Source organism: Podarcis bocagei, assembly GCF_964188305.1.
Source record: "Podarcis bocagei genome assembly, chromosome: 4".
NCBI lineage: Eukaryota > Metazoa > Chordata > Lepidosauria > Squamata > Lacertidae > Podarcis > Podarcis bocagei.
In genome coordinates this window covers 69,577,472-69,599,011 of record NC_138128.1, presented here as the reverse complement: position 1 = coordinate 69,599,011, position 21,540 = coordinate 69,577,472, and the positions used below count along the sequence as shown (strand labels likewise).

The 21,540-nt window shown below is 40.3% G+C and overlaps 1 protein-coding gene across 7 annotated transcripts in view; it reads right to left on the bottom strand.

Moving 5' to 3' along the window:
• PRKG1 (protein kinase cGMP-dependent 1) overlaps window positions 1-21,540 on the bottom strand; it is a 698,816-nt gene that overhangs the window by 69,048 nt on the left and 608,228 nt on the right. For all 7 annotated transcript variants that reach the window (XM_081189597.1, XM_081189598.1, XM_081189595.1 and 4 more), the window contains one exon: window positions 13,136-13,210. In XM_081189597.1, coding sequence (XP_081045723.1) covers window positions 13,136-13,210 — 75 coding nt within the window. The remainder of the gene's footprint in view (window positions 1-13,135; window positions 13,211-21,540) is intronic.

Below are 21,540 nucleotides of genomic sequence, written 5' to 3'. Positions count from 1 at the left end.
GACGACATTCCCAGCATGTTTGCACATCATCTATGTCTACACGACTTGGTCATGTCCACAGATTGGAAGATGGTAGGATCCCCAAGTATGTGCTCTACAGAAAATTGGCTTCAGGCACCAGGCCCATCAGCAGACCAACTTTGCACTACAAATATGTCTGCAAATGTGACAAGAAGGTTGCCAACATCAAACCCGCCATGTGGGAACCTCCTGCAGACAACTGCAGTGCCTGGAGACAGTCAGTCAGGTTGTTCATCCACAGCAGTGATCAGAGGAGGACTGACCACTGAGAGGACCACAGAAAGAATGATGCCTTCATCTGCCTCTGCTGCAACAAAACATGTCTCTTAAACATTGGTCTCTGCAGGCACAGCAGGCACTGTAACTCTCTGATGGTTTGACTTCATCCCTGAAGGTGCACTCTTCCATTGTCTCCCAAGACAGACAGATGTCAACGATGTAGCACAGGACAAAACCACCCTTACTTGCTTCTTACAGTGATCCCACATTGCACTTCAAATAGCATTAATTATACTACTTTGACTCGCATAACAGATAGTACAGTTGAAGATGATTAATGGCATATTCAAACAGTAAAGGGATTAACGTGAGATGATCTAGATTCCATGCATTTCCATGCTAATGAGATTAAAAACTAGATAGCTAGCATTTGTCATGACAAACAACGGATACTGGATGTACCCCAGATAGGACACTTTCCATAGTGTTGATGAGATAATTTAAGTGCTAAACTAGAAAGATATACTGAGAAAAGAAAGTAAAAAAACCACAGGGTGGAATCTAGCATTTGGGTTGTGTCATACATGCTGGTCTTGTTATTCCCCACTCTTCCATTTTAAACCAACCATGAGTACCCCTGTAGCTTGTGAGAGTCTAGTGTGTTAGATCAGAACCTCCCCATTGATATCTCTATAAAAACATTTCCCCAAATGTAAGCAATTTTGTAATCTTATGAATGCTTACTTTCTATGTTCTTTATCCAATATTCCAGCCAGTCTTTTTGAGTATAGGTGCATGGATTACTAATAGAAACAGACTAGTAAATTAGACTATGCCCTTTCCACTCTCCCTCCATAAAATTTGCAATTTTATTTTCTAGAATATACACAGCTCAAATGCTAATACCTAGATTATTTCTGACGGGTATATAATCCATGGAATTCTATATTGAGTTCATTTATATCCTTGAAGAACTGTCTTCATCTCTTTATTCTCTGTTGTCATACCAATTCAGGTTTCCATGGAAACTGAGACGAAATAGGGAAATTGTAAAATCTAAATGAGCAGGAGTAAGTTGACAATGTTATGTTTCATAATACATAAAAATGCAAATAAGCCAAGAAGTTATGGAATGAACAAACTAGATATAAAGCTAAAAAGGTTACAAAGTATTGTAAAAAGTGATATTGCGTTTTAATGTGAAAACTAGTCGATAAACCTTAAAAGCACACACTTGTACTAAATGAGATAATCTGCTATATATTAGAAACTGAGCACATTCAATCATCATATTTTGTGAAAAGTACTCTTTATTTCTGTTGAAATTTTGGCCCTTCAGCTTTGGTGTGACATTTGCATCAGAATCTACAACAGCTGAGAAATGAATTTGATTAAAGCAGTACAATTATTTGGTAACTTGAAATAAATAGTACAGGTCTACAAGACGTAAACATGAGACATGGATGGGAAAATACACTTGCTTAAAAACTTTCTTGAAGTAGAAATCAAATGGCTATTCCAACTTTTAAGTACAGATGGCTATCTATGGGATCTTTCTGCCACATATGCCACCAGATTGCCTGGGACAAAACTATGTGTTACATATATTTACATCATTTCTATGCTATTTGACACTCTTTTGTCCCTGTGGCTGCTGCCATTTATTAGACGCTTAAAAAGGTTGTCCTTGCTGCCAGTCCAATGTGCCATTATGGCATTAAATATGTTTGGCTGTGATGCGCCTAGTAGTTTTGTTGACCACTGTGATGCTACCTCTAAAGTTCTGATGTCATAAACATCACAACACACACACACACACACACACACACACACACACACACACGGGGCCACGGAAAGTGAGAACAAGAATTAAGTTGAACTATGAAAATGAGAGACTTTCAATGTTTGGCAAAGTATTTTTTCAGCTATTGTTATTTGGAATACATATGCAAATTTTAAAGCAAATATCCAGTATTAAGACACTATCCAAGTGAATACTGATAATTATTTGGTTCAGGCCCAATTTATATACACCTGTTTCTGGCAGGTGTGTATGCACACAGAGTATATTTTTCTATCTTACTTTCCTTCCAATGTATGGCTAATCTGTAGCACCTTGTACTTCAATGCAGAGCTGCAAACACACAATCAACTGAAAGATTTTCACCTTTGCAAATGTAGGTTAAGAATGCAATCAGGAAACTAATTAACTACTCAAGGGTCTCATTGACTTTAACAGAACTTCTCATGAGTAAGCTGTTGAATGCTTAGAGCAGTTTAGAGGAACAGATGCAAAGATAATTGAGTTGTCCTTACATATGGTTTCATTTCATCTGATACGATAAGGAGTCGCTTTCACTAAAACAACAGCTTCTATTGCTGATAACAGAATTATTTTAACAACTTATAATGCTTATCTCAGAAACCTTTTTGGTACTCAAAGGTATGTCCTGATCCTTTCCAAGGGAATCACTTTATGATGTTGTAAACAATGCATTTTGTAAATTAGATACATTGATGAATTAAAGACACAAAATAAGAGTAATTTAGATTTGCACTGAGACCTGAAATTTCAGATGAGACTAGAGTAGCATTGTCACTTCATAAATAAGCTGGGGAAAACATATAGCAATTAGAACTCAGATACTTTGAGCTACAAACAACCATAAAAAGAAACACATGCAAATTTTCATAGGAAATAATTTAAAAGGAATCAGAGAGTCATTTGTCTTTCTTCCAGCTAAAATTGGTTATATTAAATATGCAAGTAGACGCTTTAAATGTGTGTTTTATTTTATCCTTTATAAAACAACCTAAGCATTATTCTTGTTTTATTTGTTTTGCTTTTTTATTTATCCCAGCCTTTTTGATACCAAGGCATGTTCTAAACATAGAAAAACAATAAATAAAATAAACATGAATTGCATACTATACAAAAAGCGCAGATAAAAACCAATACTCAGATCAATCTGTTTTATTATTAGTTACAGGTAGGTAGCTGGTGTTGGTCTGCCATAGTCGAAACAAAATAAAAAAATTCCTTCCAGTAGCACTTTAAAGACCAACTAATTTTGTTATTGGTATGAGCTTTCGTGTGCATGCACACTTCTTTTTTATTTTGCTTTTATTATTGTTTACTACAGTTTATTGCTTATTATAGTAATTTTTATTATAGCTATTGCCCCAATCAATTGAACCACATTCAACGTTATCCCTGAGTATCATCTTATATTAATTCCACACTCAACACACCCCTCTCTAGACTACATCCAGGCAAGCAAAGAAGAATTATCAGAGTTCAGGGATACTTTCCATCCAGACAAAAACACTCAAGGAGGGTATGAAGCAGGGTCAATGAGCGATGAGGCTTGGGAAGGATGTAGCCAGTCCAGAGGGCCAGGCAGAAAGCTATGAGGCCCATATTTGGTCCCCAGTTCTGAGGCCAACCCCCCAATCTATCCCATTCAGTACAGCTTCTCTCTGTGAGAGTGGCAGTAGCTGAATAATGTGCCCCCCCCAGCCTGCTGATGGGGGGAACTGCCCACACTATTTTGTGGTCCTGTCTATTTTTCTTCTCTTTTAGATATGGCAGTCATGGGATCTTGAAGGCCTTCCAGAGGCTTCAAAATCCTTTACCTAAGATGGTTACACGGCTAAGCTTTATCTGCATTATTTACATTGCTGAACAGCAATGAAATTTCATAGTAATGAAACATCAATAGTGACATTGTCTTAAATAGTTTGGACTAGTAAATCTCCTCCATTGTATTATAGGGCTACAGTTGTGGCTTTATGTGAAGGGCGAGACAAATGAATCACAAATGAATCTGCCTTTATAAGCAGAGATTGGAGCAGATGGGTGGGGTGGTAGGTGCTACAGCTTTTACTTAGAAAAATGGCTTAATTCAGCAAATTTATATATGATTCATTGAAAGCATAAACTTCCACAAATGTTGACAATTAAAAAGGTTACATACATTATATAAAACTTCAGACATTAAAACTGTTCAACATTAGATAATTAACAGTGCAGTACTGGTCACACTTCAGGGAAAACTGTGTAAAAATACATTTTTAGCAAATGTCTAGTACAAAAGGAGCTTGCTTAACATGCACTGGAAGGGAGTTCCACACAATCAGTGGTGCCACATTGAATAATCTGATCCTGGTGACCACAGAGTGGGAATTGCACAACACTATTAAAAGCACTATCATTTATGAACATGGTGGTTGGACTGGAACGTTGTTGTTGTTTAGTCATTTAGTTGTGTCCGACTCTTCGTGACCCCATGGACCAGAGCACGCCAGGCACTCCTGTCTTCCACTGCCTCCCGCAATTTGGTCAAACTCATGGATCACTGCCTTGCCGTGGTGAAGGGGCCTGAATAACTCAGAGAAGCTATGAGCAATGCCGTGCAGAGCCACCCAAGATGGATTGGTCATATTGGAGAGTTCTGACCAAATGTGATCCACCTGGAGCAGGAACCAGCAAGCCACTCCAGTATCTCTGCCAAGAAAACTCCATGGACAAAGACAACAGGACTGGAATATATGTGGCAAATAAACTGTCCCCCTACTTGCTTTTGGCCTTTAACATAATATGTGAAGCAGGAACGTTTTCTGTTAATTGAATTGGGTTGAATGTTTCACTCACATGAACTTAGTGGTCTTTTTGCAGCGCAGTGTTAGATTTCACAACATTAGAATCTACATAAGCCAGAACATAGTTTTTGTAAAGAAAAGAAAAAGCACTATCCTGTTATTTTCAAACATTAACATAATGAGCAGCCCCATTACTTTGTGGAAAGATGTTTAATTTGGGAATAGAGGGCCAATAAACACATTCAACTTCTCATTATAGCTTTCCCTTGAACTAGCTTAATTGGTCTTTCTTCCACTCATTGGCAAGTTTACTGAAGTTTCATGGATTAGGAGGAAAACATTCTTAGCCTTCAAGACATGTTCTTAGCTGTTGGCACTTTTTAAATGTAAAAAGTTGTTCTTATTCAAGTATTTTCTTTGTTTAAAGATCAAAACGAAGCCATTCAGCGTCTTCTCCTCAGTGCCTCTAGTGCTTTGTTTCCATCTACCCTACATTGCTCTTGGAGCCTGAGCAGCAGCATAATAACTGCAATGATGAAAACTGCCTAAAGCTAGAGGAAAAGCCAGTGCTGAGTGCTGGACAGATTTGGAAACCAACCCTCTGCTCAGCCATGAAGCCTTGGTCCAGTCACCATCTCTTCACGTCACAGTTTATGTTGTGACTATAACATGCAAGACAACAACCAGGGTTTTTCTTCAGCTGGTACTCACCAGAACACAGTTCCTATACCTCTTAGGTGGGCGCCATTGCCATTATAAGAGAACAAAGGAGGCTGGTGAGTTCCGGCACCTCTTCTTCTAGAAAAATAGCACTGACAACAACAAAAGGCCCATGTATGCCCCCCTTGAGATCCTGGGAAGAAGGGTAGTTTGCCAAACATGATTAAAATAGAGAATTTCTTATGGGGGGGGGGGAAATGTAATGGACCCAAAAAAATGACATCCTGTATATGTAAAAAGTAATTGGAGTCTGCCTTAATTTTAAGTAAATGTAAAGAAGGGATTTTTGTATCAATAAAAATTGTAATTTGTTCTAATTTGATGTGACCCAAGTATAATGCATGGGACCAAGGATAAATATTACACATAACTTTATGTGTACTTTATTGTACTATTATTGTATATTTCTTTTATATTCATCTTCTTTGCACCACTTTGGGAGTCTATGGTATATACACAAACCATCACATAACAAATATATGCCATCCAATTGCTTCTTGAGCAGTCCATAAAAATGATAGCATGGCATGCATTAGGCAACAGCATTTGCTCAAAGGCCATAAAGGATTCTGAAACAAAAATGAATTCCTACAGAGAAACAGAATATACAAGCCTAATTTCAGATAAAGGGATCTACCTTAGTAATGCTCATTAATTTCAGTGGATCTATTCTGAGTAAAACTTAGCTGAATATTACTCATAATTTTTAGGCAGGTAGGGCCAAGCTGTCTATATATATATATTTAAATGTACTAAACAGTCATGGATAACTTTGATATCCAAAGTTGATGCTTCCCATTATAGGAGATTAAATGACTCTTTTTAAAGAGTGGTAGTTCACAGTGGTTCTATGTATATTGAGTTTATTATTATTTTATTATATTTCTACACAGCCTCCCAGCAACCCCTTCAAGGATTTTTTTTTAAAAAAACATAATAGGTGGATCACTCCAAAATACACAGCAGATTAAAAACAATAATTCAATACACCACAACTACATACTAGAGAGCTGCAACTGCTGAGGGACAATGAAGGGGGAAATGATTCCTCCACTTTCTTATGAAAAGGCATCAATGAGAGGAAAGACAGTAGAAATAGGGGCGTGAAAGGCAGCACTATGATGGTGCAGAGCTGTTGAAGAGCTAGCAGCATCCAGCAAAAGACATGCTGCCAAACACTGTGTTCCTTTCTGTCCTGCTCCATCCACCATTGATTTGGAGGGTTTTCAGAGGTTCCAATTGTAGCTGTTACTTTCATATTATTAAAGGCAAGGAGTCCCGAATTTAAAAAAGGAAGGAAGGCGGAAGTGCCAACTCTACGTAACAGGTAAGATCCAATTCTTCTGGCACAAGTGGAACACACTGTTGGCCATGTCCCTTTAAGGGCAGACAGAACAAGTAATCACTACTGACAAGGAGCCCGTCATAGCACACAGAGTGCTGCTCCAGAGTATGATTGCTACAGCCACCCAGCCCGGTTCTTCTCCACTAAACAATGGGCCTTTAAAATATTTAGTTTTCAAAAACTAAACAGGTTCATCAGCACATCTTTATCTGGTAAGCTCCCAGGGTGTGTTGAGGCTCCCACAAAGCCATTTGCTCACCCCTCTCCCCAAATCAGAACTGGGCCTGTCTGTTGTGAGGGAAAATGGGATAAAAAATACATATGTATGCCAAACCAAGGGTCTTGAAGGAAAGACAGGAGACCAAATAATAAAGATTTAGATATTCCCTAACTTAGGAAGCAAATTAAACATTAAAAAAGCAGACTTTTGCTGGCAATGAGTCAACTGCTTTCTTCAGCTGTTGCATATGGAATTTGCTTCACAGATAGGCAACAAGAATTAAGTCCTAATCTAAAATGCAGAGTGAAAATAGGGTTGGAAATTATTTTTTGTAGTGTTGCCATCTGTAATTCATTTAAGTTGATAGGAGTTCTTTTCCAGACTTATTTCATGTGCAGCATAATTAAGCCATCAATAAAACAATGCTTTTTTTTGAGAACTCAAGAATATTTAAAGGAAAACATGTAGATTCTTGTTCTTTTGGCACTACCACATTTTTTTTTGCAACATGATATTAATATTGATGTTCGAAGCAGAATTTATGAAGGAATTGCTTTGAAATGTCTGTTTATGATATACTGAAGCACTGTAATTTTTGTTTATTTTATATCTGTATTTAAATGTAAGTAGCTGGGTGAAATTCACCATAGTGCAAGTGGGTCTCTGTTCACTCAGTAGGGTTTCTCCTTTCTTTTGCCACCCTGGCAGCTGCCCCTGTTCAACCCCCCCCCCCTGCTCTGGAGGGTTGTGGGGATCCTGCAGAGGTTTTGAGGGGACACAATGAGCTGCAGGGTGAGAAGAGATGTTCTGCTGTGCAAACAAATTGCAGTTGTGCATCACAGGATGTCATTCATTGTTTACTTGATGTTACAGCTGGAATTCTACTCATATGTAGTATTTGTACATTAGAGAAGATTTATATATGTATTTACCAGGCTGACAGTATTTATGACTATACTATAACTAAGATAACGTGGTACTGAAAGGCATGCCCTTGTGGCTGCTTGTCTATAGAACGAAAGAAAAGTTTTCTAGAGCACTGCCAGCACAAAGCCTGCATTCAGACATCACACAAAGCCACGGTTTCAACTGTGCTTGTTTCAGAGAAAAACAGTTAACGTTAACCAGTTTGTCAGTTCAGACACGACAAGCTGTGGTTAAGTAAAAATGAAAGCAACAGCTTTTGAGCTCCTCACAGCTATACGGGGGAGAGGGGAGTGCAAGTGCCCAAGGCTTGCTGCAGCTCATTCCAGCTCATTTACACTGCACTACAGTATGGTTTAGGGACGCGGGTGGCGCTGTGGTCTAAACCACTGAGCCTCTTGGGCTTGCCAATCAGAAGGTCAGTGGTTCGAATCCCTGTAACGGGGTGAGCTCCCGTTGCTCAGTCCCAGCACCTGCCAACCTAGCAGTTCAAAAGCATGCCCCCCCAAAAGGGGCAAGTAGATAAATAGGTACTGCTCTGGCAGGAAGGTAAACGGCGTTTCCGTGTGCTGCTCTGGTTTCAGTGTTCCGTTGCACCAGAAGCGGCTTAGTCATGCTGGCCACATGACCCGGAAAAACTGTTAAGCGAGATGAGAGCCGCAACCCTAGAGTCGTCTGCGACTGGACTTAATTGTCAGGGGTCCTTTACCTTTTTTACAGTATGGTTTAGAGCGACATCCAAACATGGCAAAAATATTTTAATTACTCATAGCAGGTTATATGCAATAGTGTTGTGGAAGAAGAATCACAAACACTTTAAGCTTACTTAAGACACTGTTTTATCTGATTATATATATATATATATATATATGCTTTCGTAGATTTTCACGGGTACAGGAATGCAGGTTTTGGTGTCTTCGGGTGTCTTCCCGTGTAAGAGTTGGGGTGTCTAGGCGACGTTTCGACGAGGTCTCACTCGTCATCTTCAGGCTGGTGCTTTCGGCTTCTTGTTACTGGAACAGAGCAGGATCTCAGTGTTTGAGTTCCTATAAATACTGTTGAGGGGGTGTGGTGTATAGCCTCCAACGTTCTGGGCAGAGAGGAAGTTCCCAGGTTAGTGTGTCTTTTCTTCTTTTGTTCATTAATTACTTGAGGGATATCTTGAGTGATTTCTTGAGTGATATTCTGAGTACCACTTAGGAGGGTCATTAGGTGTGGATTAGTTGCTAAAGCTTTTGTGTCTTGACCTCTTGACCTTGTGAAGAGTTTTTTCTGAGAAGATGGCTGTACTGCACTTAGTTGTGCTCTGGCTTGGCTTCGTGTATAGGGGCGAGCTGTGGTTTTGTGCCCTGTGCCAGCCAGATCTGTGTAGGGATTGCAGGGGGGTGCAGCATCCGGAGGTGCCACTATGGTTTGGCTACTGGATGGTGTCTGTAATTTATCTGTGGAGAGGGTCTGGGTTTGGGTCTGGTGTGGTTGATTGGAGATGGCGTTCTGTGTGCCTCTGGTTCTGGTGTCGGTTTTTGTGGGGAGGGCTATTTTCCAGATGTCTGGCAGGCGGGACGTATCATCACGCTTGTTCATGTTGTGAGGGTGTTTCTCTATCTCGATGGCTTCCATGATTATTCTCTTGTGGTGGTGTTCCATGTTAAAGAGCAATTTGGAATCTGAAAAATTAATTTCGTGTCCTGTTTCTTTCATGTGTTGGTAAAGAGAGGAAGTTTTTTCTTCTTTTTTGACGGCATTCTTGTGTTCTGCGATACGTGCATTTATTCGTCTGTTTGTTTGTCCAATGTACGTGGCTGGGCAGACTTTGCAGGGTATTTCATAGACCCCTTGGTTTTCTAACTGGATTTTATCTTTGGGGTTTCTGAGGATATTGGCTATTTTTTGGTTGGTGCAAAAGGCTGTTTTGATATTGTGTTTATGGAGGATTTTGCTAATTTTATCTGTAGTGCCCTTGATATAAGGAAGGAGGGCCATGCCATTGTTTTCTTCTGTGTCTTGCTTTTTGGGGGGTGTTTCTTTTTGGATTAGCTTCGTAACCCTGTTTTGCTGGTATCCGTTGGCGATTAACACATTTGAAAGATTCTGTAACTCAGTTGTCAAGTGGTCTTTGTCAGCCAGGCGTTTGGTTCTGGAGATGAGAGTCTTGGCTACGGAGTTTATTTGTGCAGGGTGGTGGTGTGATTGTGCATATATATTACTTCTTCACTATCTGGGAAATGCACAATCTGCTCCCACATCTCTGTTGCACATCCCCAAATGAGTGATATCAAAAGTCTGCGTTCCGTTGCACACATCATGTTGCTTTGCAACGCCGCCTTATCCGAAGCTACTAATAGTAGCTCAGGCTGACAACAACCAAGTACAGTGATATTATTGATATCTACAAGATAACTAGCCAATGCTCATTGGCTGAGAATTATTCAGCATGATGGATTAAAATTGATCTGGTGCTGGGAACAGGAGACAGCAACATGCATGGGATTCGGATATAGGTGCTGCCAAACAAGTAGCCTATGTCCCTGCAAGTGATGAATCCTTCTGGTTACTTGACGGAAAGGTACGTTTCAGAAGCTGGTTCCCCGAAATTCACTTTGTCCTGTTTGTGTACCCGCACCACCCCCCATCTAGTATTTTTCTCTGCCACTGCCACTAGTAGGAGAGGCCAAAATAAAGCCACTGGTTGCAATCCAGCAGTTCAAATGTAAACAATGAAATTTCTGTGTGAGGGGAATTCTCCGTTCCCTTCTCCAAGAAAGATAACACTGCACAATGTGAAATACCTGGGCACATTGGGGTTTATATTCTTTTATAGAGCAAACTAGAAGGCACCTCAGATGTGATAAATCTTTGAATTGCACACATTGTGGCCAGGAATCAATCACTGAGTCAGCTTTCTATATATAAATAAGTAACTTAAACATTCCTCAAAGTCACTATGATCGGTGCTCAATAATGTGATATTTTCCAGTGCAAACTGACAGAAAAGAATAATATTCTGCCACTTATCTTATTAGCAAGTGTGCACCTTGCTTACACAGAACTGTATCTCCTGCTGTCAATTCACAGCCTGATACTTGAAATATATTCCCTTGAAAGGCAATTAGTTGAAGTCAATTAGAGCAACATGAAAAACCATCTTATAGGAGCTCTGCCAGATGAAGGAACTGTTGAACAGAACACCTTTATGAAGCAGGTTTCAGTATGGCTTCTGTTAGGTACAACGTATTCCATATGGATACTTTCAACAAGCCTAGCAAATCTGCGTGTGGTATTTGACTAATATATTTTCTGAAAAGTTGTTGTGCTTTGTAACTTCTAGATGTATGAAGCAGTGATACCTTCAGCTTAACAAAGTCAAAGACCACTTAATTCAGCCACTTTAGGATTGCATAGACATGCAAGAAAAGGATGGGCAGAGCAGTCTTAAGAGGGGCCTGGGAAGAGTGGAAAAGCAGATTATCCATAGCATCCTCAGCCCTGCCAGCTCCTGTCAACCAGGATGTGACATTGGGAGATTATTTTTTGCAGCACTGGCTCCAGGCTGGCATAGCAGAGGTCCAAATCAGGCCCCCTCTGGGAAATGATTCAGCAGATCTATGAATGCCTCAGCTCTGCCACCACCCTAAAAATTAATGCCCTGTGTCAGGTTCCTCTGCTGGCTACCGCTGGAGCTTGCTAGACATCTATAATGTTCTGACTTACCATCAGGGTCAAAAACATACTAGGCTCTCTTACACATTTCTCAACAATACCCTAGAGTAGTTGTAAATATGGCAATAGCAAGTTACCACTTAAACTTTATACTGTTTAGGCACCTTTCAATTTGTGCCTCTCAAGAACCTTGAATTCTGCTCGTTTTATTGCAAAAAAATAATAAAAGTCATTTCTGGTTTCACAGAGAAGATTAAACTATAATGCACACTTGTAAGACTTTCTATTAAGATCGTTCAGGCAAGAGAATGTCTAAGTCGCAATTATAGCAGCCCTTATCATCAATTTGTTGGAATGTGTACTATTATATACAGATTTCTGAGGAGTTGAGAACATATTCCCAAGTTGTCGGTGTTGTGATTCCAGCTAGTCTGCTGGTGTGAATATTATTCCTTTCTTAATATGAATGTTGACTGAAGCACTAGCTAGTCTGTCAAACCAACCTTTCTAACCTGCTAGTTATTTTTAGCTGCAGTTTGTGTAATAATTCCTGATTGGGGGGGGGGAGTTGGGTCTATCAACTAGGGGTGAAAAGGATGGTGTAAGGGAGAAAGCAGGCTGTCCTCCTCTCCGTTGTCCTCTCCTTTCTATGTGCAGGACCAAGCAATCCAGAGGTTGCAATTGCTGCTGCAATGTGATCACACAGCCGATCCTGGGATGTAGCTGCCTTGCTTTGGTGTTAAGAGTGAATCTACCAGCTCATCTTCTCCATGTCTTAAGCCAGAAGGGCAACTGCCTGCATCCTTCCAGCCCATCCCAAGCCCATATCTCCTTGTGTTGCCACTCTTCTTTGGCAGGACAAGCAACGGGAATAATTGCTGCTATAGGAGCCAGCCCAGGTCTGCACTACTTGAGAGCCACACATTTTTTTGACTTGTTGATCTTTTATTTATTGTCTCAAAGAAATACTGTGCAACATAGTTATACTTTTGGAATACGGTAAAAAAATTTACAGTGGTACCTTGGGTTACAGATGCTTCAGGTTACAGACTCTGCTTATCCAGAAATAGTACCTCGGGTTAAGAACTTTACCTCAGGATGTGTACAGAAATCATGTGCCAGTGGTGCGGCGGCAGCGGGAGGCCCCATTAGCTAAAGTGGTGCTTCAGGTTAAGAACAGTTTCAGGTTAAGAACGGACCTCCAGAACAAATTAAGTTCTTAACCCGAGGTACCACTGTATATACATTGGTACTGATCACATTTCTTTAATTTTATATTTTTAGGAGTTTTCTTTTACAACACTAAAGGACTGTTTTCAGAAATATTTTAATTTAGTTCCCTCTCCCCTTTCTTTTAAATAAAGAAGCACAAAGGCAAGTATATTGAAAGAAAGTATATAAAAGAACCATTGACTGACACTTACTTTGCTTTTGCTTCGGCATCCTCATATGCTTTATTGGAAACATCATCCAGGCCTCCAATCAGATGTTTGAAAGAGCTGTAAAGTAAAAGGCACATATTAAAAAAAAATATTCAAGTATAATAAAAACACCGTTAAAAAAAATGTCACTCATTAAGTACATCTTCCTTTCAAGAAACTTCTAAAACATCATGTGGGAGGGGGGGAATTGAATATAATAGAGGTTGCAATTCTATACTAGTCCTGTTTATTGCCAGTAATCAAGCCTAGTTGCCTTGCCTTCTTAAAAGCCTTTGTGGGCCTGCCAGAGGCTTCAACTTATTGTTAAGAAGGATTGAAAGATGAAGTACAAAGAAGAACCAAATTTGCTTTTGTGGTAACACGCAACAGAAGAATTATCTGCCATTTAATGAGCAGCAACAAATATAAGTGCCCCATTCCTGAGAAAACCAACAATTAAGTGGATAAGAATGGGATGCTCAATATGGGGTGGATCTTAGTGATTACTTATTTGAGATTTTTTTTTAGGGGGGACAGCTTTTAACCACCAGAATACTTGCTCATCAAAGCAGACAATGGATATGTTTTTGACAAAGTCAGCACTATTTATCTGATACTACGGAGACCTTGCTCCTAGTGTTGGAGAGCGCTCCCTCCAGAGGCAGTGAGGGGCACCAATCCAGATGGCTTTAAAGAATGGTTTAGAAAAAAAATCATGGAGGACGGCTTTCAGTGGTTATTAGCCATGATGGCTGTGCGCTGCCTCCAGAGTTGGAGGCAGGAATGCTTCTGAATACCAGTTGCTGGAAACCACAGGAGGGGACAATGCTCTTGTGCTCAAATCCTTCTTGTGGGTTTTCCCCAGGCATTTGGTTGGCCACTGCGAAAACAGGATGCTGGACTAGATGGGCCATTAGCCTGACCTTCTTATGTCCTCACATTAGTATATCAATGAAAGAAGAACAAGCTGCCTGCTAATACAGGAGCACCATGGCCAGAGTTCAATTCTCCTTTGAAATGGAAGGTTATAGGAGGGTTATATGTTATAACCAACTAAAATGGTATTTTAAAAATAAAGAGTATTGGGGGAAATCAATTCTTGGCAGGGCGAACATTAATATGTATTTAGCTTTCACATTTTTTGAACTTCAACAGGAATGCAGAAATATTAAGGACATGGGCCAGTAAAGGCAATTCTTAAAGTATCACCTTGAGAAATGAGATACGGAGCATTAAGCTGATCATAACAACAACAAATAAAAACCATTAATTAATTATTTGGTAGTGGTAATTGCCCGAAGCAAATATAAGAAACTAAATTAAACTTCAGCAACTTTCTAAATTAATAACTCTCTGAACTAATAATTAAAAAGGTTGCTGCTTTGGCTCAGTTTTTTATTCAATTGTAAAATACGAGATAAACATACTATTAAACATAACAAAACCATAGCAAAATGATTTCACAGTTTTTGACATGCAGAATTATATGATTCCTCATAATCCCCTCCAGCCACTCATTTGTGCTTTCTACTTTACCTGTCATTCTTCATTTTTTTAAAAAGGTATCTACACACACAAACATGCGAGGTTTTTCCCCACCCCATAAATTGTATTGAAACTTTTCATCGTAAAATAGAATAAAAAACAATCTAATCTAAAAAAATTTAAAACAAAACAAAATAACATCAAAAATAAAGAGAGGAAGAGCAAAGAAAATACGGGGCCCTCTCTCAAAGGTAAATATGAATCCTTCTCTCACACTGAAGGGGGTGGAGCTCCCCCTAAATCACAGCACATCAGCATCCTTGACTAATTAACAACATGTATATTTTGGCACTTTTAAGTCATACATCAAATAACATTTCCAGAATAATGGAGACTATGGTATATGTGATTCGTTAAAATATATGGTTGAGATAAGCACAAATTTTAATTTAATTTGCAATCATTTAACATTAAAAATATGATGGGATTCATCTCTAAGGCACCACAAACCAAAAATATTTTGAAGAGAGAAACATTTTGCACATACTCAGCTGCACCTACTTGTTTTTGCACTTACAGAAATAAATTGTAACATTTAATGCACATGTTTTCCAGGGCTAAGGTTCCTCCATGCCAACTGGAAAGACATGTTGCCTTGCCAATCAGCTGAGAAAAAAAGGTGGCGTAATACCTGAACGAGGGAAGGAAAATGAAGGAATTGCCTATCCAGGGCAATGTTGCTTGGATTAGTGCTTTCCATACCGTCTGCTGGAATACACTAGTGTACTGCAATAAAATACTTTTGTTAAATATTTAAAACAGGCATAGGCAAACCCAGCCCTCCAGATGTTTTGGGACTACAACTCCCATCATCCCTAGCTAACAGGACCAGTGGTCAGGGATGATGGGAGTTGTAGTCCCAAAACATCTGGAGGGCTGAGTTTGCCTATGCCTGATTTAAAAGCTATGATGACCCTAATTTCAGAAGGGGGCATGGATAGAACCTGTGAGTGGCTGCTCCATCTGGTGAGCTCTAAGAACTGCAGCTTGGAACATCTTTGCGTCAAGCTCTGACATTGATTTCAGATCTCCATTCTCAGTCCAGGCACCAGTTAAATCTTGCAGCACACTTATTTCAGAAATTCCATAGCTAGAGAGATATTTTATGGGATGCAACAGTAAGCTGGTGGAGACAGTACTGCATCCAGTTTTCTTGTAGAATTAATGGTGCATGAGTAGTTGAGTTGAGGGAATGATGAGTTGAGGGAATGCTTCAGGTTATATTATGGAGCTTCCTTTTACTCAGGCTCTTGGTTTATCTAGCTAAGTAATGTCCAGTCCATCTGGCAGAACTCTGCAAAGTTCCAAAGTTTGTAGCTGAAACCCATTAATTAGAGGCAGCAGGGACTAGAGTTGGGAGCTCCCAAATTCTACCCAAAAATAGAAAAAACTGCATTTTTTTTTAAATCCTGGAAGTAGATCATCTGCAAAGTCTCTTTCTCTGACATGACACCAGTCATGTGAATAGAGTAGCATTCATAGGTTGGCCAGCTGTAGTAACATTCTGGGCCAGTTCAGTACAATGCTATGTCTAAATTCCAACAGTCTGATTGATAGATATGGGTCTGGCAAATGGCTGGGAGCTGATGGCAGAGTCTGAACAATCTTCAAAATTACAATATCTATAGCAGAGCTTTCCAAACTATGTGTCGTGACACGTTAGTGTGTCAGCTGCAGTGTGTAGGTGTGTCGTGTGAATTACAGTTACCAGCATTCTTTGGCGGAAGTCCACATGCTTTAAATGTGCTTTAAATGCATGGTGTGTGCTCAGGAAACCAAATCTACCAAAATTCATTTTTCCTTCACCCAGTGTGAAGTCACTATTCCTGTTTTATCTGATAGCAGAAGATGTAGTTACTTAACTGGATTTATAGAGATGGTACAGCAATCACATTAAAAATTTAGGAAGGTACTTTGAGCAAATGGCAAATTTGTAACTATGAAAAGCCCGAGAACATGTAATGCAGCAATCAGCACATTTTTACTCGTTCCTGTTTCTCAGAGGCGGTAATAAAAGAAAGAAACCTAGTCAAGCAATTATGCAGATGATGCGTTGAACAAGAGGACAAACATTCCAGTTTGATTTCATGATAAGGTATGACATGTGCATTCCCAACATAGGGACAACATATTTTTCTGCTACTAACAGCTCCACTTTTTCCTCATTCTTTAATCACTCCCTCTAATAGCAAACACAGGCATTAAATAAGGCTGGAAAAAGGGGGGAGTATCAACAATCCTTTTCCATTTGGAAAATGAAAATGAAAAACTGGGGTCAGGGATGGAATGCCCTGCTTTATCCCCTTAAATATCCTGGAGAAAGACATGGCTAAATATGCAGGAAAATGATTTTGAGGAGATATGGAAAGTTTTTGTAGAATTTGTACAAATAATTGCAAGAGGTGTTTGGGAGGTTGGATAGTTTCACTGGAATAGTCTCAGGGGTGGGGAGCACATTCTTATCCTTATTTGTTTATTATTATTACTTTGTCGAGGAGGAGGAGGAATCCTAAATATGAATACTCCTTCTAGCATGAAACATACTGCAGTATTCTGTTGAAGGTCCCATCATTCAAATATAGAAACCAGTCAAAAGGGGGCACAATTAAGAAGCAACAATAGCAAACACACTATGCCAAAATGGTGTGCTGAAATTTAAACTTATAGATATCCCCTAAGCACTAAAAAAAACCAATCTGCATTTCAGTGCACAATTGCCAGTAAATAGGGGTGTGGGGAAATATGGCATGTCCACTTTTATTTTTATTTGCTCTTTGACTAGTTGCCAGATATACAAGATGATGATGATAATGATGATTTTTATTATTTATACCCCGCCCATCTGGCTGGGTTTCCCCAGCCACTCTCATTCTTTCCTATTTTTCTTGCTATGTGCCTAATTTGATTCAACAATGGTTGTGCTGGGCTGTGGCTCCAGACCTCCTAAAAACTGCTGGTACCAAAACGGCTGATTTCAAGAGCCTGGCAACCTTCCTTCAGTGATGCAAACTGCGGTAGGGAAAGCAGATAAAACTGATTACAGTCAGAGACTTCAAATGTGAGTCTAAGGGAACTGTAAGTAGTTTTGAACTGGGTTTTTCAGATGTTTGGGGCTTTGGGCAGAAACAGTCAGGAGTTTTCTGAGTTTGTTGGGTTCTGTCTTGGGAATCCATCAGTCTAAGCTGGCTGTTCCTTCTCTACCATTCCTTCTCAGCTTTAGACTTCTAACAACAAATATATTTTCACAAATTCACCAAACAACTCCAATGATCTTTTCTCCAAAGGACAATGCCCGGGCAAATGTTGCTCAAACTTACTACTGCCTGGGGTAATAAAAGCTCAAGAATTCTATTATTTTAATGTCCCATCCTGCAGAGTCAACTAAATATCCTAAATGAAGAAACAATAAGTTACTTGGGGAAGACTGTGATACCATAATTCAGTTCACAGCAAAATGAAACGGTTATAGATGTGGTGAAGGTGAAACCTCCTTCTCATGTGCAAAAAATGAAATGCAGCTCAACAGCTTTTGCTCTTAACATTGTGTATACATATTAATTAGACCAGTCTGCTTACCCACCTTGGGTGCAGCCGCATTGCAGGCTGGCAATGCCTCCTGGCACTGAGACCTGATGAGGACTTTGGCATCTGAGGATTGCCCTGCTGGCATGGGACAGCTTAGAGCTCACCTTGCTGGCTGGTGTCTTGGATCCAAGCCTGCCTGCAAATTGGCCAATGACAGGCAGGCTTGGAGGCAGAGCTGTCCCAGGGGAAGGGCCTGATGGAGCAGGTAGGCTCCCTTCAGGTCCACTCCCAGGAGATTTAAGGAGGCCCTGTCCTAGCACCTTGTTTTTTATTGGATCTCCCTGTTGAATGGTCTCTTTAAATGTGAAGGTTCATTATTGTTTCACAAGATGTGTATGTCTTTAGGGGCTAGGGCAAATAACGAGACCCAGTTTTACAGCTGTGAAACATAGCAGGTGCTGCTAAGTTGTGTTAATTAAGCTGTGTCAGCAATTGGGTATAGTATATAAAGAGCAGCACCTAGCTCAGTACCTTGGGGGATGGGTTGGTGGTTGAGTCATGCTTGTTGTTATCTTTAGTGTAAAATGAGTTTTTGTTATTAAAACCTTGTTAAAGTTATTTTGAGTTCCTTGTTATGCATGGTCTCCCCAGCAAGCTCTCTGCAGCGCTACTAAACTGCAAATAGCCAACACTCCCACCCACCCACCTACCTCCTTTCATGCTGTCTCAGACCTTGCTATGGTATTGGTGGTCGCCATGTTCAGGCCTGAGCAGAAATTTGTCTACTAGGCAAATTGGCTCCAGCCTGGTGTATTTGCCCACCTCATACCAATCATCACAACTTTGGAAGTTTAGGCATTGGGCAAACATTTGTCTTGGTTGGGGGAGGTTGTAGTTTCTGCCTGCCCATCCCAAAATCTAGGGTATCCAGTTAAAGGGGTCTGGGAGGAGCTGCTTCTGTCTGTATGCCCAGGCGGGGGCTTGGACCTCAGCACTCCTCAAGGCAGAAACCCCCATGGGGGTCCCCCCATTTGATGGAAGTCACAGGAAACCCCCACTGCCAGATTGACCCTTGACATCACTTCCGGCAGGTGGACTGGATGTAAATGGTTATCCAAAGCCTATGCCACACCTCTTTCATATGTTGTTAATAAAGTTGTGACCTGATCTGAGCCCATTCAAGCTGTGTTGTGTCCTTTATTTACTGTTCAACTGGAGAGGTGGGAGGTGGGGGCTGGGGGTGGGAACTGCGTAGTCTGAGCAGGCAACCATAGAAGTTTCCTATTTGAGACACTGGAAAACAACAAAACAAGTCTTAACTGCATGGGGTTGGGCAAATCAATATTTGTTTCCCTCATGCTGCCCCAAGCATGTATACTTGGCTCAACATTTAATTCTCTTCTGCTTTTATATTTATTATATGCAGGTTTTTGAATCTTTTCATAAGGATTTAGCTGTGAATACCCACAGAACAACTTTAGTTGTTTCGGGCCACAAACTCATTCCAGCAACTGTTGAATATTTACTGCTAAATAGTGCCAGCTTTATTACGGAGCTGGCTGCTCTTGAGACCACTGTCTGGAGAGGAGCATGGCCCACAAGATTACAGAATTTGGCCATCCCTGATCAACAGGCATTTTGTGATGTGACAATGCACTGACTGCTGGGGTTATTATTTTTGAAAGAGCCTTTAGGAAACAGCTATGGGCTGAAGTAGAAAATAAAAATAAAAATCTGCTTTGGGTGACTGACCTGAAATACAGATAAACTAGATTCTATAGTCACTCCTTTTTTACATACGCTCTTCAAAAAGCCTGAGGAAAAAATAATTTATCCAAAGAGATTGAACTGAGCCACAGTCAGTCCATAAAAATAAAGAAGTATTTGAAATCTAAATCATGACTGAAACCCATACTGCATAAATAAAATGTGTTTGGTATTATAACAATCACCAGATGTAAGTGCTCCGTGACCAAGAGAGTATAAAACTGACAGGAATAAATGGTATTGAAAGTAGATGCAGCAAGTAGGTTTCTATAAAATTAGTCAGATCGTTTGGTAAAGTGATGTAAAGCTAGATAATGGTAGATGCTCCTTTTAATTTGAAAGGACAACAAAAGTTGTAACATCTACTCGAAAGGGTTTTGCTATGAATTTGATTGTGGCTTTGGAAACAGCATCCTCAGCCTGGAGCTGGTGCAGGGTCAGGCCCAATCTGCCTGCCTCACCTCACTCTCAACCTCTGACACCACAATGCAGATAAGGTGGCTGCTCTCCAGAGCCCCAGGGGCGGCAGTGGGGAGTTGGGATTGCTATGTTTTGTCTGTGGAAGAAGATGATAATTCATATTCAGAGAACACTTTCTGTGTTTAGAGGGGGTGCATCTCTGAACACCTGTTGCTGGAGAAAAAACAATGCAAGCAGGCTGTCGCCTTCATATCCTGCTTATTGGCTTCCAGCAATTATCTGTTGGGGAAGGTAGGACTGGCCTGAAAGTGGCTCACCATCTCTGAAGCCTTGTTCTCAGGCTGTAGAGATGGTAACTCAGTTTCTGCACATTTGAGAAAGCACTCAAGAAATTGCTGTGATTTTCAGGAGTGGGAGATGAGCGAGGAACTTAGTTTTAGACTTCTGGGAGACTGGAGGTGTTTCTATTTGTTGCTTACATGCTTATTATTTACTTATTTTATTTTTTAAAAAGGGTTTGCCTTTGTGGGAAAGTGGTGGCAGTGATCTGCCCCATCTGGGTCCATTTTTGCCTGCAAAGCATCTGAGGAAGAAATCTACATCACATTGTAGCATCCTTTAGAGTACATAGCGGGAGGAGGCATCGCCAAGCCCACCATCCTCCTCCTCCTCCTCCTCCTACTACTGTGTGGAACAGGAGACAATCGTGTTTTCCTCTATCTGTAAATGAAACTATGAATTTCTTCCTCAGATGTGCTGTGGTGACAATGCCCTGGAAATGGGGGTGATCATGGCCACCACTTGCCTATGCTGATAAAATCTATAAAAATCTATAAAAAGTGCAGGGGGGGGGGGAGAGAGAGAAGCCCCTGCTGGTGACTCATAGATTACAGTGTTTCTTAAATTCCGCTGGACCACAACTCCCATCATCCTTGACCTAGCTCTGCTAGCTAGGGATGATGGGAGTTGTAGTCCAACAGCAGCTGGGGACCCAAGTTTGAGAAACACTGGATTACTTATAACAATAGGTCACTGCTCAAAAAGTGTTCCAGGCATCTTGATAATGTTTTCATGCCATTGTGTTTTTTTTGCCCTTCCCACACCCTCACGAATGTGCCAAAAATATTCCCAAAAGAATGTTCAGCACAGTC